The 24013-nt window shown below is 65.1% G+C and overlaps 1 protein-coding gene across 1 annotated transcript; it reads left to right on the top strand.

Annotated features, from left to right (window-relative positions):
* Positions 1-768: 768 nt before the first annotated feature.
* GALR1 (galanin receptor 1) lies at positions 769-7720 on the top strand (the record flags this gene model as incomplete). The annotated part of the gene is made up of 3 exons (XM_084252269.1): positions 769-1446; positions 4470-4535; positions 7403-7720. 3 exons carry the CDS (start codon positions 769-771, stop codon positions 7718-7720), a joined length of 1062 nt encoding a protein of 353 aa, XP_084108395.1.
* Between the last annotated feature and the right edge of the window lie 16293 nt (positions 7721-24013).

Consider the following 24013-nt stretch of genomic DNA (forward strand, 5'->3'; position numbering starts at 1 on the left):
GCGCTCCCCGCGAAAGCCAGTTTCTCAGCCCCACACAGGGGCGAGCGGGCAGAGCGCTCCTGCCGCTCCCCGGGGGGTGCGGGGGGCCCGGAGGGTCTGGGCTGGCGGCTGCGGAGGTCGGCGGCCCCTCGCCTCCCCGCGCGCCCGGGCCCTCGGCGTGGCCGGCGCGCGCTGTGCCGGGCGCTGCCCGGGGGCACCTTCCGAGGAGCGCGGCCGCCGGGGGTCCGGCCGGGAGGCGGCGGCGACCCCTCGGGCTTCCGCGGGCGCCGGCGCGACTTCCCGGGTGCGGGGCGGTCCCCGGGGCCGCGCGCGGGCCGAGCCGCCCGCGTCCTGGCGCGCCCCGGCCGAAGCCCCCCGCCCGCGCCGCGCCCGCGCCGGGAAGCGCGCTCCGGGCCGGCGCCGCGGCGGGAGGACACGCAGGCGCCGCGGGCGGGGACGCGCGGGCAGCGGGCGGGCGGCGGGCAGCGGGCGGGCAGCGGGCGGGCAGCGGGCGGGCGCGCCCTCCAGGAGGCCGGGCCGGGGCGCGCGGCGCGGGAGCCGCGGGGCGACAGGTGCGGGGCGCTGCCGGGCGCGGGGACGCGCAGCCCCAGCCGGGAGGGCGCGGAGGGGACCCGCTCCCAGGCGCGGGCGGCGCCCGGCACGGCTGCTCCCGGCGACGCAGGGGCTCGGCAGGTCCGCTCGGCTCCGCCGCCCTCGCCGCCCGCCCCGCGCCCCGTCGGGAAGCTGCGCCCCGGCGCCCGGCCCGACCCCGCGCCCGCCCCGGCCGGCATGGAGCCCGCGGGGAACCTCAGCGCGGGGAACCTCAGCGCGGGGAACGCGAGCGGCCGCGAGGCCCCCCGGCCCGAGCCGCCGCTGCCCGCCGGCCTGGACGTGGAGAACTGGGTCACGCTCGCGGTGTTCGGCCTGATCTTCGCGCTCGGCGTGCTGGGCAACAGCCTGGTGATCGCCGTGCTGGCGCGCAGCCGGCCGGGCAAGCCCCGCGGCACCACCAACCTGTTCATCCTGAACCTGAGCGTCGCCGACCTGGCCTACCTGCTCTTCTGCGTGCCCTTCCAGGCCACGGTGTACGTGCTGCCCAGCTGGGTGCTGGGTGCCTTCCTCTGCAAGTTCACCCACTACTTCTTCACCGTGTCCATGCTGGTCAGCGTCTTCACCCTGGCCGCCATGTCCGTGGACCGCTACGTGGCCATCGTGCACGCCCGGCGCGCCTCCGCCCTGCGCGTGTCCCGCAACGCGCTGCTGGGCCTGGGGCTCATCTGGGCGCTGTCCGTCGCCATGGCCTCGCCGGTGGCCTACCACCAGCACCTCTACCGCCCGCCGGGCAGCAACCAGACCTACTGCTGGGGGCAGTGGGCCAGCCAGCGCCACAAGAAGGCCTACGTGGTGTGCACCTTCGTCTTCGGCTACCTGCTGCCGCTCCTGCTCATCTGCTTCTGCTACGCCAAGGTGCGGCCGAGCGGGCGGCGGGGCGGGCGCGGCACTCCCGGGCCTGCGCTGAGACCCCCCTCCAGTCCCCACTTCGGCCCGGCAGGGACCCCTGCTTCACAGCCACCTGAAAGCTACTTGGAGCTGGGGGTGCCTGGGGAAGCTTGTGGGGCACTTCCCTGATGCCAGGAAGAAGGGTTTTCTGGTCCCTCCCTGCACACCCCTCCCCCGTCCTGAGCCCTGCGGTTGTCCTGGCTCCGGAGCACACCCCCACGTCCCAGGAGAGGCCCTGCCCTGCTCCTGACCTGGACTGCCTGGCTTGCTGGTGATGGGGGGCTGACAGCGCCTGCTCTGGCCCCCCACTGGCTTTTTGCAGGGTAACAGGTTGGTCACCCCCCCTCAGTTGGGACGTGGGGATGACCTGGGGCAGGTGCAGGTCCCTGGCATGCAGGTCTGGGGGCCCGGCGCAGCATGGCTCACACCCCAGTGGGAGACACTTCACTTTCTCCACAGCCTCCAGAGGCGGGGGCGGGGGGGGGTGCTGTGACTGTGAGACCCCGTCCACTTCTGGAAGGCTGTGCAGGTCCTGTCAGTGATTGGGCGGCCGGTCCAGACCCTTCACTCTGCAGCTGGCCTCCTGGGCTGGCTCCGGGCCCCGCCACCAGTGGCTCTGGAGTTTTGTACTGATCCGAAGTCTGAAATCTTTTGACAGACCTTGCTTACGTTCGCGCACAAGGAGTGATGCTTAGTACCTCGCGGCAGGGATTTGTGTGGGGCTCCGTCTGTGGGCACCCCGGGCCAGCCCTGTCTGGGAAGCATCTCTGGAGCCTCACCCTGCAGTGGGCACTGCCCCCTCTCCAGCCCTTCTCTCTTGCCTTCTCCCTGGCCAGCCTGTGGCTCTAGAACCTGCCAGAACCTGTATCAGCTTGGGGGGGGGGTGGACTAGGGGGGCTGGGGGGACAGAGTTTCTTGTATTCATAAAGCATTTTCCCAGCACAGATGTGCACTATAAACCGCTGGCTCCTGCTGACCCTCCGTCCCCTGGAGCTGCTCTGAGTGCCGCGTGTCTGGCCATTGTCTGACAGGCTGGGCTGGGCAGGGGGCTGGCCCTAGAGCCCGCACGCCCCAGGGAGCCGCACGAACGCCCTCCCAGCTCTTCGGGAAATGGCTGGTTTGTTCATTTTGTCTTTGGCAAACGCGGCGGCCGGGGCTGGCCCCTCAGGCTGCCCTCTGGCCAAGACGGGTGCCCTCCCGCTGCCTGCTGGAGGCGTCGGCTGGCCCACATCAGGCTGGAGGGGGGAACTCGGGACTCCCCGCTCGAGGGAGGGGCGGTGGGTCAGCCCCAGGGGTGGGAGACTTGGGGCCGGACACATTCTTCCGTTATTTGGCTTTTCATTTAGAATCCCCGGGTCGGGAAGCAGCTTTTACTTCCTAAAACCTTCAGGGCAATGACTGCGGTCTTTGGGATGGAAACACGAAATCAGCCTTCAGGAACGGCTGGGCTGCGCTTCTGTCATTTGGGGTTCAGGCGAGCAGTGCAGGGGTGGCGTCTAAAGCTGGTTGTTAAAGCGCAACACACGTGATCACAGGGAGATTTTTGTACGGAAGAGGTCTGCTGCCAAGCGTGTCTGGCAGATTGTACGATTCAAGGCGGTGTTTGCAGGTTCATTGCCACGCCCGGGTGGGGGCGGTGACCGCTCGCCTGGGCCCCTCTGCTGGCCCGTCCCGGCTGTCACTGGCCAGGCCCAGGGCGGCCGAGCCCCGCCGGGGCGTCCTCGTGGGGATCACAAAGGACCAAAAGCACCTGAAATGACACACCTTTCCTTCTTCTGCCACCCGGGGGAAGTGCGTTCCGGAACTGCCTTCTGCTGCCGGGACTGTGGGTCTCCAATGCTTGGGGTCCTCCAAGGTTGGGGGTGCTCTTTGAGGCTGGTGCCTCTGGGAACCGATGGGGAGGTGGCTGCAGGCCCCCCTCGCCTGCTGCCCTGCTGAAGGGTTCCTGTCCGGGGCTGGCCCCGCACGCTCTCCCTGTCGGGGATTCCTCGGGGACCCTGTGAGTGCAGCACGGGCATCAGCTGTTCGCCCCCGCGGGGGCTGCTCACTCTTTGTGGGCTGGGCAGGCTGCGAATGACCCTGTGGCTTCTCCTTGGGGAGCCGCTCCCGGGCGCAGCAGGCTCTCTCCACAAGTCCAATTGGATTAGGGCTCCTGGCTGCGCAGAGGGCCGAGAGGCTGGGCCGTGGCTTCTAGCTCTGAGACCTCACTGCATCGCAGGGGAAAAGCCCTGAGTCACGCAGAGGACGATTCTCCCTGAGCGCCCACTCCAGAGCGCACTGAGAGCTGCCGTCGGCGGGGCTGGGCCGGGAGGTCAGGCCAAGCTCCTGCCACAAGTCCTGGGGACCCGTCGCGCCAGCGTTTCCCCCCAGGGTTTGTAGCTCGGCCACTCGGCTGCCCAGGGAACAGGCCGGCTTTCTCAAGGAGCCCTCCCCAGCGCCCACTGTCTCTTGCTGACCGATGCCCACTCCCCATGGCAGTGGTCAAAAGGCGCAGTGTGTGTGGGGGGGTGGGGACCCCAGGTGGCCTGCTGGTGGGGGCTCGCAGGAAGGAGGCTGGGGGTGCCGCAGAGCAGGGCGGGAGTGTGGGCTGAGGGGGCCTCCCTGACTGGCCTCACGTGGCCTGGGCCTCCCTGCCACGTGGGTAGTCCCGGGGCACCATGATTGACACGGGGCCTCGTGGTGTTAGGGAGCGGCTCCGGGGAGACGGGTGGACGCACAGAGTGAGGACGCAGGGGCGGGGGGTGCGGCCCATCCTGGAGAGACCAGGGCTGCCTGCAGACAGGCCCTCTGGCCATGACCCCCCAGGCCCCGGTGCCGGCTGCCCGTGGGGCTGCCCCCGTGTCTCGTCTCTGCTCCTGGAGGTGCGTGTCCATCCCGCGGGTTTGCTTCTCATCCTTGACAACGCCCAGCGTCACCAGTGCAGAGGGAACGAGGAGTCGTGGGCTACGAGGCTGCACTTTCATTCATCGTCATTCCTCTGTGTCCTTCAGGTCCTTAACCATTTGCACAAGAAGCTGAAGAACATGTCCAAGAAGTCAGAAGCCTCGAAGAAAAAGGTAAGTGCAGGTGCGCCTGTGCCGGGGGCGTCCAGTGTATGTCCGCCGCGTTGACCCGCTGCCCGCCCCGTGCCTCTGGGGTTCGGGCTCCCGGGCAGACGTTTGCCAGTGCCCGGCGTGGGGGACGCGGGCGTCAGCTCTGGGGAGGCTCGGGGGCGGCAGGTGTGCGTGGCGTCGGGGCGGCCTGTCTGTTGGGCGGGGGAGTGGGCGCGGGCTGGGGACGCTGCGCAATTCCCCCGAGGCTACTGCCTTGTCCTCAGGGGAGCGCAGGCCTCTCCCTCCAGCCCGGCCTCTCTGGCCTGGGATGACCTCGGCCCTGCGGGGGATTCCGCCGGGGAGTCCGGAGCCGGCCCACCGTCACTGTCTGTGTGATCCTGCCTGTCGGCCCGGCTGGCAGCAGCCCGCCCAGCGTGCTCCCGTCTCTGGCGTTTCGCGTTTTGAGGGCAAGCTATTCTATAAATCAGGATTAATTTAATCTTACTCAGATAATTTATAATCTCTGGCTTTAGAAAGTAGGAGGAAAGCAGAATGAGATTACTAGACAATCTGATTAGGGGGGAGATTATAAGCAGACATTTTAACCCATGAATATGCACCACAATGTCTTAAAATATCTTGTTTTTCTTTCTAAATATTTATTATGATCAATGGCGAGAATAATCGCAGAAATTACAGCTCAAATAGTCATAGATTTTAAAATTTCTACTTAAATCAAGTACAGATCTTCCTGGCTTTGTTATTTTTTTACTTTATTATTTTTAATTATTATTGTCTGTAAACAACACCGTGGCTGAAAACACAGCGCTCGCAGGCCCTGGGGAGGCAGCTGGGGCAGGTGGTTGAAAGCACAAGGGTGAGCGTGTATTCATGTGTGATCCTGGTGTCTGGGCTCACCCTGTCCGGGGCACGCCAGGTCCGAGAGGCCTCGGTGCCCGGGCTGCTTCCAAGAGGAAGCGCAGGAGAGGCCTCTGCCCGCAGCAGCCCGGGCTCTTTGCACTCGCTTCTCTCCCCTCTGGTGAGGGGCCAGCAGCTCTCTGCCTGCCCGCCACGCAGTCGGGGGTGCTTCTCCCCGTTTTCGTCTTTTAGGTCCTGTTTTCCTCCCTCCGAGTTCCATTAGACACACTGTGAGGGAAAAAGCAGATGGCTGTTGAAAACGAGCATCTCGTAGGAAAAAAGATTAGTATTTTTCAGATTCTTCCCGGCCAAGGAGGACGAGGGGCTGGGCTGGGGAGGACGCAGGCCTTTTGCACTGTCCGGAGGCAGGACTGAGGCCCGCTGCTCACGGTGGACACGTGGGGCCCCCATGTCCAAGCGAGGCTGTAGCAGGGGGCGCGGGACACCGTGCAGAGGGCCTGCTGGCCAGGCGCCCTGACACCCAAGGGGAGGGGGCGCTCTGGGGGGACTCCTCCGCCCTGGAGGCCGTCCATGCTGCTGGGCCTGTGTGTGCAGCCTGAGGTGGGTGAGAGCTCTGCTTTGCCCTGGCTTTCAGGTCCCTCCCCGCGGCTCTCCGGCTGTCTGCAGAGGCGGGCTGTGCGTGAGACCCTGCTGCGGCGCCAGATGAGCCTGGGCCGGGGCTGGGGCCTGGGCATCCCGAGATCAGTGCGGCAGTGCGTGGGCACGGCGGGCCCGAGGGCAGGACCCAGGGGGACTTGTGCGGGCATCAATTTCCCGGCACCCTGACTTAGAGTGGCCAGTGGGGGCTGCTTCCTGCACCCCCTTCCTGTGCCCTGGCTTGGGGTGCAGCACCTGTTGCAACGGAGAGGGAGGGAAAGTCGGCTGTTCCAGCTGCGCTGGCAGAGGCAATTGCCTGATGCGATGTTGCTGCAGGGGAGGCCGCAGGGCCAATACCGGCCTTCGCGGGGCTGGCTGGTGTCCAGCTCCAAGGCCTCGGCTCCAAGGCCGACCTGCTGTGAGCCGGAGAGCTGGGCTGACTCACCCCACTGGGCAGGACACCAACAGCCGTCCTGTTCACCCCAGGAGCAGCCTCGGGTTAATGACTAGCTTGTGTAGTGCCCGCGGGTGTCCGCTCCGACAGACCATTGCAGAAGGTGACACCGGAGCTGGAGAGAGGGTCTGATGCTCAGAACAGACCACACTCTGCCCTGTTTGCCGGGCGATGCGGCTGGACGCCTCTGAGACAGTGTCCGAGGAGGGAGCCGCCTGATGGGTGAAGGGCTGCGCAGGCCGCCCTGGTGGGCACATGCCTGCTGGCTCCATGTCCTGTGCCCGCGGCTCTAGCCTGTGGGCCTGCTGGGCTGTGGGCACCGGGCGTCCACCCGGGCTGTGTCTTGTGTCTCCACAGACCAGGCCCGGCTGGGGTCCCTCCTCCCTGACCGAGGCTCCGGGGCTGCTGTGGACTTCCTGGGCGCAGAGCTGCCGCACAGCGGCAGGGGCAGTGGCGGGCGGTGGTGGGTAGTGGCGGGCACGGTGGGCGGCGGCGGGCGACAGTGGGCAGCGGTGGGTGGCGGAGGGCACGGTGGGCAGTGGTGGGCACAGCGGGCAGTGGTGGGTGGCGGCGGGCATGGTGGGCAGTGGTGGGCACGGCAGGCAGTGGCGGGCGGTGGAGGGCACGGCGGGCAGTGGTGGGCACGGCGGGCAGTGGTGGGTGGCGGCGGGCATGGTGGGCAGTGGTGGGCACGGCAGGCAGTGGCGGGCGGCGGAGGGCACGGCGGGCAGTGGTGGGCACGGCGGGCAGTGGTGGGTGGCGGCGGGCATGGTGGGCAGTGGTGGGCACGGCAGGCAGTGGCGGGCGGCGGAGGGCAGGGCGGGCAGCGGTGGGCAGCGGCGGGCAGCGCGGGCAGCGGCGGGCACGGGGGCACAGTGGGCAGCGCGGGCCCCTCCCGGCACTAACGCCCCCCCTCCCCCAGACCGCGCAGACCGTGCTGGTGGTGGTGGTGGTCTTCGGGGTCTCGTGGCTGCCGCACCACGTCATCCACCTCTGGGTCGAGTTCGGCGCCTTCCCGCTGACCCCCGCGTCCTTCCTCTTCCGCGTGGCCGCGCACTGCCTGGCCTACAGCAACTCCTCGGTGAACCCCATCATCTACGCCTTCCTCTCCGAGAACTTCCGCAAGGCCTACCGGCAGGTGTTCCGCTGCCGCCCGCGCGGGGAGGCGGCCCTGCGGGACCCGAGGGAGAACCGGAGCCGCGTGGACACGCCGACGTCCACCAACTGCACCCACGTGTGAGGCGGACGGAAGGGGGGGGCAGGCGGGAGGGGCGGCCGCCGAGCCCCGCCCCCGCCGAGCCCCGCCCCACCAAGCCCCGCCCCCGCCGAGCCCCGCCCCGCCCCCGCCGAGCCCCGCCCCGCCGAGCCCCGCCCCCGCCGAGCCTCGCCCCTCCCTGAGCCCCGCCCCTGCCGAGCCCCGCCCCACCAAGCCCCGCCCCCGCATAGCCCCGCCCTGCCGAGCCCCGCCCCCGCCGAGCCTCGCCCCTCCCTGAGCCCCGCCCCCGCCGAGCCCCGCCCCTCCCTGAGCCCCGCCCCCGCCTAGCCCCGCCCCTCCAGCCGAGCCCCGCCCCTCCCCTGAGCCCCGCCCCCGCCGAGCCCAGCTCGCCCCCAGGCACCCCCGCCCCCGCCCGCCGCCTCTCACCCCGAAGCCGGTGCCCGAGGCTGGCACCGGGGCTGCGGCCGGGGAGCGCGGTGGGGGCTCCGTGCTGGGGGGCGCGGGTCTGTGGCGAGGGGCGCCGGCGCCCCAGCCGGTCTCTGGCTGCGCCCCGAGCGGAGGGGGCGCCCCGGCGGCCCCGGACCCCTGGGCGGGCCGCGGAGGGCCGGGGGGCGCCGTGTCCCCGCGGCAGGGCGGGCTTCGGGGTCCGCTACCCCATCAGACACGGACTTCGGGGGCTGCTCCGTGTGGGGGAGAAGCAGGAGGCGTCGGCGGATCCGGGGCTGCGCCCGAGCCCCTGTGGGCTCAGGGCGCCCCCCCCCTGCACCCCCGGCCGCTGGGCCCGCGTCTCCCCGCGCCTCGGGGCCGCGCTGGGGGGCTGCGGGCGGGGCGCCCCGCGGGGTGTTCTGCGCCTTGTTCCAGGCAGCGCGAGGCTCGTCCCGACCCGCGCCTCGCGGGGGCCCCCGGGGTGCGCCGGGCTCGGCCGGGCCGGGCCGGGCCGGGTCAGGGTCTCCGCCCGCGGCCGCCGCGGCAGAAATGGGGTGTTCAAGAGAAGAACACGGAACAGCTCACAGCGCACCCCGGAAACAGGCCCCGGCGGGACAGGCCGTGAGGCGCCGTGGCTGCTGCCCACGCCGGGCGCGGCCACCCCAGCAGGGACAGCCACCGGCCGCGGCGGCCCGCGGGTGCCCCGCGCGCAGGGGAGGCGCGTGCCGTGCCCCGGCCGGCGGACCCGGGCCTGGTTCTCCCGCGGCGGCGCGGCGGCTCCTGGCAGGCCTGCAGCTCCGTCCTGCAGCGCTCTCCAGGCCCGCGCCCTCGGGCGCGATGCCGGCCGTGCCCATGAGCACCCGGGGCGCGGGCCGTGTCTGCGCTGGCGCCGGGCAGCCTTCTGGCGTGGCGGGAAGAGTCCTCCCGCGGCTCCTTCTCTCCCAGGGGGTGAGATGCCCCCGGCGCGGCCGGGCTGGGACCTGCATGCTGTCTGTGAAGCCGCCAGCTGGGGAACGTGGGTTTTGGTTAACTTCAAAGAAAATGGATGTTTTCTCCTTAATTTGGCTGCCTCAGTGCCTGCGGGCAGCTGTTATTTTTCTGAGGTCTTTATTTTCCGGGGTGTTTCCGTCGCCCACGTGCTGGCGGCTCCCTCGGCATGAGCTGCAGCTCCGCCTGCCCCGGGGCACGGGGCCCACCCGGCTTGCTCGTCCGCATCCCCGGGACGCTTTCTTGGGCTTCCGACCTGGCTCAGGAATGTGGGGGCTGTGGAGGGAACCTTCTCTTTCGCACCCAGGTGTGCCCACACGCTGCTCCCGCCCGCCCGCTTCTGCTCCCGCGTGAGCCGCGTCTCTGGGGACGTCCTTGCTGCGCTGCGCGCTGACGGGAGACGCCTCCTGGCCCTGCTTGGTCAGGAGGGAGGGGAGGGGCAGAGTCGCTGGCGCCACACGCGGCGCTCGCCCGAGCGGGAGGGGGACAGCTCGCCCTCTTTCCGCGGACGCACAGCCACCCCGGGCGCCCCATGCCGGGCTGCCGGCCCCGCGTGGACAGCCTCCCCAAGCCTTCTCTGCCCAGGCCCCCCGGCACCTCACAGCGGTGAGGCTGGGGCTCGGGCAGGGCTCCCGCTGGGCTCTGGCCTCAAGCAGCTGCAGCCCACGCTGGCCAGGCCCCGGGGCGTGCGGTGGCCCGTCCTGCGCTCCTCGGGGTGCCGGGCAGCTGCGGACGCCGCTGTTTTTATTTTCAAAGACTGTGTCGCGCGCCTTGTGCTGCTGCTACGTCTTGGAGAGGAAAAGTCGTGCCAGGACTAGTATCTGACAGTTTACGCCGTGTTATCCTTTCTCGTTGGGGGCCTCACCCCCTCGCCGGCAGAGGTCTCGGCCTCCCCCAGGCCGGCCTCCCTGGAGCAGCCGCCGGGGCCCAGACGCGCTCACGGCTGCAGCGCCTGCTCGGTCGGGCCGGGGCTCCTCTCCCCAGCAGTTTGTCCTCGGCGCTGCGGCCCAGGGTGTGACTGGAGAACTGAGGACCCCATTTTCACACCTACTCCCTGATGTAGTTGGTCTGAAAAAGGAGCCCTGGTTTTTCTCAGGCCCCCGGCTGCTCGGCCAGCACTGAGGGTCACTCACGGTGAGTGGACGGTCCTCTCCAGTCCACGCTCGGCGGTTCCGTGGGGACAGCTGCTCTCACGGGCCGGGTCATGCCGCTCTTTCCTGTCCGCGTGGAGCAGTCCGGACGCAGCTGCCCAGCACCATCCCCGGAGGGAGACACACGCTGCCACGGCTCGGGGTGTTGGACAGCCGCACGGGGCTGCAGGGATCCCCACAGGCGTCCCTGAGGGAAGAAAATAAAAGATCTTGTTGGAAAACAACAGTCTGCATTCACTTGTCTTCCAACCCAGAGGGAAGGTGTCGTGTTCAAAACCGCGGCAGTGGCTTGCGGACTCGGCGTCGCGACTGACGGCGGCCCCCACGCTGCGCGCCCCGAGTTTCAGCTCCGTCCCCACCCCTGAGAGGCACGTGCGGCTCTCTCTGCGTCTAAAGCTTTGCGATCAAGCATCCCTGGCAGTACAGCGGCGAGAGAATAACCGCAGGCGGCTTTCTCCTCCCCCCAGCGCGACTGCTTTGACGCGCCGCCTGGCCAAGGCCCAGCCGCTCCCCTCATGCCAGGCGCTGCTGTGGCTGTTCCCTCAAGTTTGCTTCTCTAAAATCTGTGTCATCGCGTACAAATCCGGTGTGAACATTGTGTGCACATTAGCATGGGTGTCGGTGAGCTTGCAGCCAAAGTGAGCCGTGTGTGTCCAGCCACTCGGTGCCGCGCGCCCTTCCCCCGGCTCTGCATGGCGTCCGGCCCGCCTGTGCGTGGGCTTGAAAATAAACTTTGTTCCTCAAAATGGTCTTATTTGTGAATATACTTTTTTTTAAAGATTGATTTATTTGTGCATACAAGAGCTGGGGTACAGGCCAGAGGTGTGGGGGTGAGAGGATTCACCAGAGAGAGAGTGGGGAACAGAACAGGCAGACAGGCTGAAGTACACTGCTGAGGAGAGCAGCGGGGAGACAGGAGAGGTCTGCTGCACTGTGTGGGTAGCTCCCTGGCTGGGGATCGAACCGCTGCAGAGGCTGCGGTCTTAACCCCTGCGCCCCCAGGGAGGCCTCTGGATATACTTTTTCAAAATAAAGGGTGATCGTACCATTTTGTAAAGCATTTCCCGGAACACGGCGCCAGGTCACTGAACGTGCTGGTGTCACCCCCGCCGGAAAGCAGCAGGGAAGCCCTGGGGGTTGTGCCGTGGACAGCCACGGCCACGGCCACGGCCTTGGGTTTCTCCTCCTCCCCCGCCCGCCCCTCCCCACTCCCCCTCTTTTTTTCCTTCCTCTGCCTCTTCTCTTTCCCTTTATAAAAAAAAAAAGTCTATTGTTTTCATAAAAATGACACAAAACCACGACGGGAAAGTGAAAGGAGAAAGCGCGTCCATCCACACGTTCATCCTCCAGACCCGCCCCGCCCCGCCGCTGACCCCGCGAGCCCGGCGCAGACCCGAGCGGGGTGCGGGCCGGGAGGGCTTCTGCGAAGAATCGGATCCTGCATTCGACTTACAGGTAAGACATGAGTGAGATCGTTCACTGTAGTTTTCCTTGAATTTAATTGGCAAAAGCAAGATGAAGTGAGGCCAGAGGGGAACGCCGGGATTTGTGGGCTTGTCCGAGTGTGACCTGCCTGTGTCCCTCCAGTCCCGCCAGGTGGCCCCGCGAGGACCCGCCCTGGTCATGCCCCTCACCTCGGCCCAGAGCTGGCCAAGGAGGTGCCTGTCCTGCCGGGGAGAGCCCAGCGCGGGTCGCCCCCTCGACACAGCCGCCCGGCCAGCCGGGACTCCAAGGAAGAAAGAGCTGCCCTCGGTCGGCACGCGTTTCCCGACAAGGCCCGGCATTTGGGGGGCCTCTTTCTGCCGGGGCCCATATTTGGCACCTAAGACAGAACTTCCCGTGGAGAAAGCATCTGCCAGAAAGACTAGAGGCATTTGGGTTTTTATTTTGTTTTGTTTTATTATTTCCCTGACGCCCTCAGCTACTCTTATCTGTTTATAAAAACACTGACGGCAAGACCAGCCGGAAGCCGGCATCTCGGGGTGCTAGCAGAGTCTCAGCTGCACACGCTTTAGGCCCCTGCCCCCCTCTTGCTTTTCCAACACGTGGGCACACTCGGTGTCTGTGCGAAGCGGGGCCGGCGTGACCAGTGCGGGGCCAGGTGAGCCGAACCCGTCCAGGCGAGTTAGAAATGGCAACGGTACCCAGTGGAGGTGTGGTTTGCTGCTGCTTGAACAGAATGGGGTGTCACACCCCAAAATGCAGACAGCCTCGTCCTCAAGATTGTTACTACACCCATGGGCACTCATGGATGCTGAGTGCCTGGTCTAGTGCTCGGGAATTGTGGAGTGTTAGTCATTGCCTTTAGCTCTACCCCCACCATCCTCACCACCACCATCCCGACCACCATCCCGACCACCATCCTGACCACCATCCTGACCATCCTGACCACCATCCTGACCACCACCACCATCAGCACCACCTCCACCCAGCATCAGCTCCGAGCAGTGTGTGCAGGCCACCTTGGGGCCTCCCTGTCCTGTGCACGCAACGGGGCGACACCTTGCTCAGCACGGCTTAGAGGCCACCGCGCTGCATGTAGTCCCTGACTCCGTGGAGCGATTCTCCCTGTTTCCAGGAGCCTCTGCCGCGTCTTCCCAGGCCGCCACTGGTTTTACCTCTAAAGAAGGCGAGGACTCCAGGGAGCCGTCGGTGGAAGAAACACAGGCGCAGGCGTCTCAGCCGTGCCATGGCCACGCCCCGGGTCAGGAACGTCAGCCCCTGTGTTCAGCTTGAACTCTGAACCTCTTCAACCCGCTCCCAAACCCACCTGCTCCTCTTGCACGCGGCCGGGGCTGTGGTTTCCTTTGGTGGCATTTCCCAAAGCCATGTTTTGTTGCTTTTTTAATAGAAAAGTCCAGAATTTTCATCAACTGGCAGCCCCTACAACGGGAGCAGCTCCCCCTCCCGCCGGAGCCTAAACCCAACGGTGCCCTGGGACGGCCCGCTGCTGCCCACGCGGCCCTTGGGCCTCGGGGTCTGACTGGGGAGGCCGGGACCCCCTCCGCCGGCCCCTCCTGGGCGAGGGCCGGGCTCCCTGGCTCTGGGCTTTGCCTCACTGGAAAATGAGGGCGCTCCTCCCAGGCGCTCACCTGCGTCAAGGTGGGGCTTGGGCTTCGTTTGCAGGAATAACCCTAAAATTCTCAGGTTCGGGATGTCCTTGCTTTGCTCGTGGTGCTGCTGCTTCTTTTCTGACAAGTGCCCAGAGCGTTGATTTTGCTCCGTTGACATCAGTGTTGCCGGCAGCCGCCGCAGGCTCGTTCCCGCCCAGCAGTGCCCGAAGCGCTGCCCCGCGCCCGCCCGCCCGGGAGGCTGCGGCAGGGACATTGCTAATTTGAGAGGGCCTGGGCGAGCCTCTGTAATGTTCATCATCCCCTTCCTCGTTTAAGAATTTCTGCCTCGTACCCACAAGACATACACCTACCCGATTGCTTTATGAATAAAAACTAAGTTAAAATGCAAATGAACTTAAGCAACCCCCTCTGGTATGTTCGTTTGCATAATTGTGAGATGCTAATATCTTTTACCAATTCTTTTTTGCATTTTAAGTTTTCACTGCTGCTTTGGGGTGAATATTACTTTTCTGTGCCCAGCACCCTTCAGGATTTTGCATGTAACAGGCAGAGGCTCTGCTCTGGCCCGTGATACACTCACCCAGGTGAAACTCAGTCACAAAATATTTGAGAGCAAAGTGTCCATTTGTCCCCAGTAGAGTCTGAGTGAATTTTCTGTGCTCCTTTTCTCTTTTCAATCATTTCTGGGGTTCCTGGGTCTCCCCCCACTCCCCAGGGCTCTGCTTTCTCCTTTCTCCAGGCACTGGAGCGCCGGGGCCGCGGAGGAGACCCCGTGTGTGGTCTCGCAGACACGGCGATGTGTTTCCTGGAGTGTCTCTCCCTCCCAAGCGGTTCTGATCCTGAGGTGTTCACGCAGCCCGGCCGGCGCCATTTGGCAGGAGCATTTAATCTAAAAGTGGATTTAAACGTCCAGGGACAGCAGGCGGGGAGCCGGTGGGAGCCACTGGGGACCCCACATGCGCTGGCCGGGCGGGTCAGGGGGCTGTCAGGGTGGGGAGCCAGGCCCCAGACTGCCCGGGGGGCCTCTCGCTCTCGCCAGGCCCCAGACAGAGCGACCGCGGGCCCTCTCCCCCGTGCAGACCGTGCTGCGCAGGGCGGGGGCCGAGAGCCCGGCCGGGGAGCCGGGTGCGGGGATCAGTGGCGGCGTCCCAGGCCCACTGGCCCCGCAGGACCGTCCCTGCACCGAGGAGCCCGCGCTGGTCTTGGGTGGTGCTGGAGGGACCGGGCGCGTCTCTGAGGCAGCCTCAGGGAGAAGCGGAGCTCCTGCTCGCACGCTTTTTCAGAGGCAGGAGCGACCTGAGCTGTTTAAGAAACGGCCTCACGGATTTCCAAACACCAAGAAGTTGTTTCCCTGTCTCTCCCCGCGACGGCTGTGGACTCGCCGCGCATTCCAGGCTGGTTGTGCAGCCTGTCTCCCCAGGCTGCCTGCTCCCCAGGGGCTTCTCTGGGAAGCGCGGGAGGCAGCTTTCTCTTGATTAGGGCTCGGAAGCCGCTGGGCAGAGTTGCTGGGGGTAACTCCGTCACTGTCCAGATTCCGCGTTAGGGCTGTTGCCATGGAGACCCTTATTTTGCGAGCGGTGAGCCCTGGGGACTTGCAGAGACTCATCTGCACATGATTATTTCACGGCCCGATGCCGGGTGGTCTCACCAACCAGCGGGCGCCCAGGAGTCTGAAAGGAGCACCCCCCACCCCCTCGGCCATGGAGGCCGCCTGTGCCCTGCCTGGCCTGCATGCCCGCCGCCTCGCCCCGGCCCCCAGCGTCTGGCACCCCCTAGCTTGGGCAGGAGCTGCTGCTGTGCAGCAGGGGGGAAGCCTGGCTCCCCAACCTGGGCCCGCGCCCTGCCCAGCCGTCTGCGCCCCTCCCACGGGATGCTCACCCCTGCGCTGGGGAGTCAGCGTCCCACGGCCCAAGAGCTTCGGCTGCACGACAGACCCGCTCCGCTTTGGAGGCCTCGGCTGCCCCCACCCCTCCCGCCACCGGGCACTCGCTCTCCCTGGGAGGAAGAGGCACCTGGCCTCTGCCAGCATCACCTCGGGACCAGCACCCCGAGTCTGTTTGCTCCCTCCTCCCCGGGCGCAGCCCCCATGCGCCCCTGTCCACCGCTCCCGGCAGCTGTCCCTGCCGCCCGGGCCGGCTGGCTCCGTCCCGCACTCCGGGGCTGCCTTCCGGGACGGGGGAGGGAGTTTGTGTTTCCTCGGACGTTATCCCAGCGCAGGCTTGTGAGGGGGTGTTTGCGCACGCAGGCCCAGTCAACTGCAAACGTTCTGATGAACTTCCGAGAAACTGAATTTCTGAGCCAGAAGGCACGTGCCGCTCGCGTCTCTCACAGATGCTCTCAGCACTCCCGGAGCGCGGGCCGCACGGGCCGCACAGAGCCGCGGCCCCCGACGCCTCACGCTTCCTCGCGCCCCGTCGCCGTCCCCCCAGAGCAGTGACTTGGCTTGTTTCCTTTACTGAGCGTGAGCCTGGGGGCGCAGTCCCAGCGGGCTCCCCCCACCCCGCAGCGCGGGAGCTGTGTGCGGGCGAGCCCGACTGAGAGGTGCGGCGCGGTCAAGAGCAGGAAGCCAGGCTCAGTTTCTCAAAGGAAGGGAAGGCTTATTGCACCCCGGGCGGACCTCGTGGACCCACGGTGGGGGTCCGTGAAGCCGCGCACGTCGTCGGGGGAGGCAGGCTTCCACAGGGTGAGGAGAGCTCAGGTGGGAGACGGGGTTCGTGTGGCGGGAAAAAGTTTGTAGGGCGCGAGAAGAAAAGATCTGTAGAGGGCCTCCCCGGGGGCGCAGCGGTTGAGCGCTGGGTTGCGAAGCTGCCCGCGGCCTCGGAGGCGCCGGTTTGATCCCCGGCTGCTCCCCGCCCACCGGAGGAGGGTCCCACATGGCGCGCAGACCTCTCCTGCCGCCCGCTGCTCCCCTCAGCAGTGTCCTTCGGTCCTTCTGCCTGCTCTGCTCCCCGCTCTGGCTCTGGTGAATCCTCTCACCCTCCCATGTCTCTGACTGTACCCAGTGCTTGTATAAACAAAACAAACAAACAAATAAATAAATAAATAAAACATGCCTCTATTTAAAAAAAAAAAAAAAAGAAAAGATCTGTAGGGCGGGGGGAGTTTCTGGGAGAGGAGATTTGCAGGGCGCGGGGAGCTTCACCGTCTGAGTCCTCTGGGCAGGCTTCCGCACGCCTGGTCCCAGGTGGGCTGCCTGGTGGGTTTTTGCATTCCGGCCTCCTGCGTGGGCCTTTCACCACGAGCTGTGGGACGGCGGGGCAGAGGGCGCTGGGCGGCGGCACTGTGGCCGTGGAGTGTTCCGGGCCCCGTGCAGCGTCCGACCACGTCCTGCTGGCCCTGCCCACCCGCCGCCTCCACCCAGGTCCTCGGTCCGCCCAGGGTGCTGGGCAGGAGCTGTGCCCCACGCAGCTCCGGCCCCCGCCCGGTTTCCGGGTCCTCACAGAGGTCACTGCTGTCCGGAGCCGCCTCGCCAGGCCTTGGGGTACGTCCAGCACGCTGGAGCCCCGTCTCTGACACCCCAGTGTCTCAGGAGGGATTTTCAACTTGGAGCCTAAAACCCCCTGTTCTGTGTCTGTTCTTTTCTGAGATGTCAAACGGGCAAAAAAATGTCATGGACTTCCACACAGGAAAGGTCAGTGAAATCCCGCTATTAGATGAATGTCGCCGGCGTCATAATCTGTTCTTGTTCCTTTAATGAAAATGTCAATTCACTTGCGGTTGTGCAGTGAGTAAATGATGGACGCGTTTAAAGGGAAACAGGCGGGCTCAATAAATTCAGCGTAAGTGGATAAAAGGGCTGTCGCCAGGTTTCTCTCCAGCAAGCAAGAGATGCGTCTGTGCGTGCGTTTTCCTCGGAGCAAGCAGGCGCCGCTGTGGTCCCCCCCACCCCGAGGTTCTCTGCCCCGGAGTTAGGCGGGACGGCACCACCTGGAGTGCGCGGGCCCCGGGGCTGGGCCAGCTGTGGGTGTGGCGGTCTCTCCTGCGGGCAGCTCCTGCCCAGCTGCCCCGCCTGGGGTGTGGACGTGCCCCCCCACCCCGCCACGGTGCTGCCAGACCAGCATCCCGGGGCTCACCGGCCCTCCTGGACAGGGGCTTCTGGGGCGGTCGGCGCGGAGGCCCTGGGCCCTGGTGAGCCCTCTCCGCTCCACCGCTGCTGCCGCGCTCGGTTCTGGAAAGGGCTGTGCCCTGGTTCTCTCCGCTGGGAGGGTGGCCAGGCAGGGTCTGCTCCAGCCCACATGGGGCGGCTCCCCAGGAGGCCCGGCTCTTCCCTAAGCCTGACCCCTGCCGGGTGAGCACAGCCCCCAGGTGTCCTCTGGGCCTTGCCGAGGTCGAGGATGGTGAAGCGCGAGGCGGCCGCGCTGGCCCCCAGGCCAGGATCCCCCTGCCGCAGCCCCGCCCGGAGGGCAGAGAAGGCCCCCTCGCGCCTGCCTTCCATAGAGCGACGCTCGCTCATCCTGAGCTTCGTGCCAGTCCCGGACGTGGTGGCGCATCTGGGCTAGCCCCGACCGTGGCGGAGGCCGCCCTGGGCTGACTAGCTTGGAGCACTCCGGGGAGCCTGGAGGAGTGTCGAGCTGATGCCCCACAGCGCACAGCACTGGTCTGGGGGTGGAGGCTGTGGGTGCCGGGGAGCCCTGGCCGGAGCCAGAGGGAGGCCAGGGAGCCGGCGATGGCACGGGCAGCCTCTGGACAAACCCCAGGCAGCTGTGTCCTTGCTGGCCGTCCAGGGCCGAGGCCGCCACGGCTCCCATGGGGGAGGTTTGCGACCTCCACGGGCACCTTGGTAAGGACTGGAAGCCCCTGCACGATAGAGACATGAGGACGAGGCTGTGCGTCTCCTGCAGAGGCCAAGCCTGGGCGGGGATCAGCTGGGAGCGGCTTCAGGGAGTGGAGCCTGGGGCCAGCAGGGCCTGGCGGGCAGCACACGGGTGCTGGTCCGGCAGATGTGAGGACAGGGCAGTGTGCGGCGGGCACTGGTGGATTCGCATTTGCTGAATGAGTGAACCTGAAGGACTCGTCCAGAGGCACCGGCGGAGGGGGGAGACCTGGGTCTGAGGAGAGGCTGAGCCCCCCGGACAGCCTGGTACACCCCAAGGCCCCCAAGCTGCAGCCACCTGTGCGCCCTGCCTACGGCTTCCTGAGTGACCACCTGTGTCCCCTCGCTGCGCGGACACTTACCCTCCATCATGTTGCTAATTAGATGTGTTTGCTAGTTGCCCGCATGCTCATTGTTTTACTTTGCTCGTTTTTTTCCAGTTTTGTGACAGAGGAAATTGCTGCTCTGAGATCTGCTTCCTCCTCTGATGTGGCCGTGGGGCCATCAGGGCTCCCTCGCTGCTGGGTTGGCTGGAGGCCACAGATTTTAATGAGCCGCGTTTTCATCTCCTGGCAATTACTTGTGGCCTTTGTTCCCCCGAGAGTCCCCCCTTGAGTGCCGGCCGGCCCACGGTGCTGTGTGTGACGCCCGGCGCCTGGGGTGCGCGGCTTCCCCGGCCGCTGGCTTCTGGGTCCATCCCACGAGGCTGAGACGCGCTGGGCTGCGGCAGGGCCTGTGCCAGGCGCTCCTGGCCAAGGCGTGTGCGTGCTGACAGCGGTGCCCCGGGCAATCCGTGTGTGAGGCCCCCGCAGTGGTGGATTCGTTCTGTCAGTCCTGCCAGTTTACCCCGCACGTGTCCGCCGTGTCAGACAACACCACACTGACAAGCGGGAGTCGAGGAGCAGGCTGCACAATGCAGGATGCTGCCGAAGAGCAAGATCCTGGCCCTTTTATTGACACATGTAATTGGCTGTAAGGAGATTAAGGGGACGGAGATTAAAGAAAAGGGAAGGGTGTAGAAGATTAGGGATTGTGAGTCTGCCCTCCAGGCACTTCTCGTCTGCTTGATGCCGCACCCTCGTCCCCAGCCGTGGCTCTGATCTCATCAACAAGGCGCTCCACTGATCAGCTTCTGGGGTCCCTTGTCATACATCGGTCCTGGGCCCCCTGGGCGTTCCCGGTCATACCTCGTGATGTATAAATTGTGAGTACGTGTTACACATCGGTCCTCAGCCCCCGGCGTTCCGGACATGCCTCGTGATGCATGACCTTCCCGTGTGACCCAGCTTTGTGCTCTTGTTTGATCTGAAGGGCTGAAGGGTTGGGCTCCTGTTCCTAACGGGCCGGGCCACTTTGACCTTGTTTAGGTGACAAAATGGCGGCCGAATAGGCTGCCTAGGAGGAGCAGACCCACACGTGTCCAAAGCGCTCGTGGCTGACCGCCTGGCACTTCAGCCCTTGACCAGGCCTTCGGTTTTCCTCGTTTCAGAATGTCCGACTCCCCGTCGCCACGTCTCCTTGACAGTGCGTCATTCCAGGTCAGGCCACACGAGTCGGCAGAGGCCATGTAAGAAAGTGGCAGCTCCTGGCTAATCAGATTTTAATTCACTCAAACCCAAGCCCCGTCTGATTTCATCAAATGTTCTAGTGTGTTCGATTTAGCTCTTCACTGGAAAAGTAATTAATCAGAGAAGTAATTGCCTTTACAGACCAATTGACCAAGGATGTCTCCAGCCTAAGTCAGCAGCGGGAACGGAGCCCGGGGGCCCTGCCAGGCGCTGCCTGGTGATTCAGGACATGCTCGCTGTGGAGTCCTGCGGTGCCCGGCAGTGCCCAGCGGTGCCCTCTAGCACCCAACGCCATCCACGGGGGACGCCACTGAGGCGGCGGCGTGTGCCGGCACGGCGGCGCGGGAGGGTGTGTGGGCGGAAGCTCTCTGACCTCTGCTGCAGCTGCCTCTGCGCGGAGCAGAATATTCCTCAAGATCAAGGCCCGGGAGAGTGCCCCTGCCAGCCTCCCATGGTTAGATAGTCCCTAAATAAGCTGATTCGATTTTGGCAATGGTTTAGCTTCTTCCAATTATTTGGTGAAAATTCAAACTGTGAAGGGCCGATCTGTCACCCGCGTGCCGCGGGGCCGGGGCGGTGGCGTCAGCCTAGCAGTCAGCGGCTGGGACGGTTTTAAAAATATGCAGGGACTTGGTGAGTTATCTAGCTCAGTTATAACGGATGCTGTGGAATCTGGCTCATAGATAATTTATAATTTATGTGATAAATGGGTTAACATTGCTTAACATTTATGGATTTTTTCAATCTAATGAAATAGTGGGTTTCACCGTCATCCATCATGCTGCTGAGTCACGCTGGCGCCCCAGCCGGGGAAAACGCTGCAATGTGAGAGGCAAATGGTGGCGGAGCTGTTCCTGCGGCTGCTTCCTGCCTGGGCTGACGGAGACGAAACGTGCTGGGGCCCAAACAAGTATTTTGTCCCCCTCACATCCCCACTCGTTTCCATCGCTGTCCCGATGTGGGGGGAGGGTGGGTGGGTGGGGGGGACCATCAAAAAACAAGTCAAAATCCCCGACTCAGAACCAGAAATGCATCCTCACAAATTTTGTATTTTTATCTTTAACCCCAAACATTAAAATAAAAAATCAATAGGCTTGTGCTCTGGGGCGGTCACAGATGTGCAGGCAGGCTGTGCAGACAGCGGAGCCCCCACTGGCCCTCCCCCAGCTCCCCTGACTGCCCGCTGCTGTTATGAGTGGTGACCGCGACGGGGCTGGTCTGGGCTGGCCGCGCAGCCCTCGGGCCCCTGCTGTGGCGTCCGTCTGATCAGACGCGTGTTCTGCAAGGATTTCCCCCCGTCCGTGATTTCTGTTTCGCCCTCTGTGTTTTTGCAGAGCAGACGTCTTTAAAGTCTATAAGCATTTTTCCCTCCCGGGATGGTGTCAACCGTGGTTTGACACCAGCAGTGCCCGAAGGCTGCGCGCTCCTCCCTGCCGCCTGCAGGGCTGGGTGGTGCCGCGTTCCCACCTACGATCTTTGTGTGGACTCTAAGATCAGTGTCTGGATCCTTCTTTTGCATGTGACATGCGGTGACTCAGGACCCAGGCGCTGACAAGACCGTCCTGCCCTTGAACTGCCTTTGTGCCCTGTCAAGGGCCACTCACGCTGTCCGCCTGGGCCGGTCCCGGCTCTGTCCCGCCCTCCCACGAGCCGGCGTCGGCGAGTCCTGGCAGTGGGCCCTGCGTCGGAACATGAGCTGGCCTGCGGGGCTCCGCGGAGTGCGGGGTCCTTGGGGTCACTCTGGGAAGGGTTTCCCAGCGCTCCTGCTTCGGCGGCTCGCGGCGGGTTTCTCGGCGAGGCAGAGACGGTGGTGGCGTTCAAGAGCGGGTCCAGGGAGAGGACAGCGAAAGACCCTTGCAGAGACCCAGAGGGCAGGAAGGGCTGCCCCTAGGTGCGGGCAGCGTCGGGCTTTCCCCTCTGCTCTCGGCAGGGAGGGCCCGTCTCTGCGGGTGGATGGTTCGTAGTCTGATAGCTTCTGGGTGTGGCGCCTCCTGATCTGGGCGTTGATGCCTCGGGGTCTTGACTTCTGCACGCGGGTCAATGGATTCCGCGCCTCCCTCCACCCCCACCTCCTTGACCTTGTTTCTCCTTTCCAGTTTTTTCTGTTCTTATCCTTTATCAGCCCCACCATTTATGTAAGTGTTATTTTGTCTCCCTCATTAGCATCTTATTGTTTTCCTTACACGCATCATCTGCAGGTTTGTTAGATTTACACTGACAATATTTTTCTTTCTCAGATGGTCTCATAAGTGGCTTTTCTTGGTGCTTCTCATGGCCACTGCTGGTGTCACATCTGGCCAGTCAGAGCGGGGTGCTAGCTGCCTGGACACAAGCTCCTCTTCACCCTCCACCCGCTGGGGAGCTGTCTTCCTCAGGGGAACACACACCTCTGGCCACGAGTCACCCCTAATAGTGGCATGACTGCCCCTGGCTGGGTGTCTGGGGACGCGCCCAGCAGTGGCAGACTGTCCAGGCACCGGGCACGCCGCCTGCCGCTGCCCTTACTTCACCCAGTGTCCATGCCGCTTCCTTGCCTGCTGGGAGTCCCAGTCCATATTTCCAAACCAAAAGGAACGCCCCGCTGCCATCAACCTGGTGATGGTTGCCATCAACCTGCGCCCGCTGCCATCAACCTGGTGAGGCAGGTCAGCCCCCGCCCCTCCTCCGAGTCCTTGGGATCAGCCCCCCCCACCCTGAGTCCTTGGGGACACTCCCTCGCCGCTGTTGATGGTCACCTGCCGGCCCTTTCTCATGACCCACGAGGGGTCCTCCACCTCGCCTCGGCCAGCCGTCCAGTGGCCCTGGCTCTGGCACGTCCCAGAGTGCCGTCACCTCCGAGACCGCGAGGGCCTTCTCCTGTGGTCCAGAGCTGCCCTGGGTTAAGGAGGCTCTCGAGTGGGGCTGATAAGCAGCCATCACAGCCTGAGAGAGGCGAGGGCCGTCTGCCAAGGCCCCTCCTCCCGTGCCCAGCCCCTCCTCGCCACCCCCGGCTGGGCAGGCAGCGCAGGCCCCGGACCTGGCGGTGGGGGGGCGTCGGGGGTGCTCGGAGTGCCGCTGCAGGCCTCGCCGAGGTCCAAAGGGGAGCCTCCATGCAGGCCGCGGGGGCCGGGGCCCTCACAGCAAGTGGGGAGAGCCTGAGGCTGGCTTCCAAGAGGCCCCTGGGGTGCGTTCATTCCCTTCTTAAACTCTCCCTTATCTGGGCTCTGATTTTGTTAACTTACAAGAGCGAATCCATCTCCCCACGAGACGCAGTCTAATTAAGCGTGCCGAGCTGACATATTAAACCAAAGCTCAGCGCGGCTCTTGGAGAGGCACTCACGCGGCGCCAGGCTTCCAGGAGCATCAGCCCCCACCCCCGGGCCCTTCTCCCTGCCGGGGAAACTGCCCAGAGCGTGAGGCAGGGACACCACAGGCCCGCTGGGCACAGACAGAGCAGGCGGATGGACGTGGCTGCCCGAAAATCCTCCCCAGGTCCAGATTCCACCCGGAAATTGCTTGAAAAACTTAGAAACTGGAAAAAAAGAAGATTCCATGGAGCTGAAACTGAGCCCTGGCAGGTTAGCCCAGACTTAGGGGCCCTGCATGCCCTTCCTTGGGTTTTCCCCAAATAAAAAGTCACTTGCACTAGCAAAGATCAGGACATGATCTGGAACATTCCGCTCCTGAAAATCCAGTGCACCTGCTCTTCCCCAGCGGACCAGCCCGTGACCTCCAGGGGCGGCCTCCACCCCCAGCGTTTCCAGCTGACTCTGCTTTGCAGTGCCCAGGTCTCTCCCCTGTCCACTCCCCTTCCTCCTGCAGAATCGCAGCTCAGCAGGAACCTTCCAGACGCAGCCCCCGCACGGCCCGGACACGCTCCCAGCCCTGCCTCCTCCACTGGTCAGCACCGCCGGCGGCTGCGGCTCCTCGTGGCTCGGCTCCAGCCCTCCAGCAGTGGCCCTGGGTGGGCCACCGTGGCTGCCCTGATGGGCTTCCTCTGTTTTTGCATGAACAGGGCAGAGCAGGAACGGTGCCCACGGTCCAGGGCAGTCCACTCAGTCCAGAGCGCAGCGAGGACGATCCCAGGCTCTGCCAGCCAGCCAGCCTCAAAGGAGAGTGTCTCTGCTGATGTCTCCTGGCAGAGCCCCTGGGTGCTCGCTCCCCCAGGCTGCTCACTGTGCACCGGGGCCCGTCAGACACGGGAGCCTCGCCCCATCGCACGCTTCAGCAGTGCCACATCCACACGGCTGTTGGCAGCCAGCTGGAGAGAGGACAGGCCACCTGCGGGCGTCGGCCACCTACCCTAGGAGGAGGCTGGT

The sequence above is a fragment of the Talpa europaea genome (assembly GCF_964194135.1).
Source record: "Talpa europaea genome assembly, chromosome: 13".
NCBI classification, from domain to species: domain Eukaryota; kingdom Metazoa; phylum Chordata; class Mammalia; order Eulipotyphla; family Talpidae; genus Talpa; species Talpa europaea.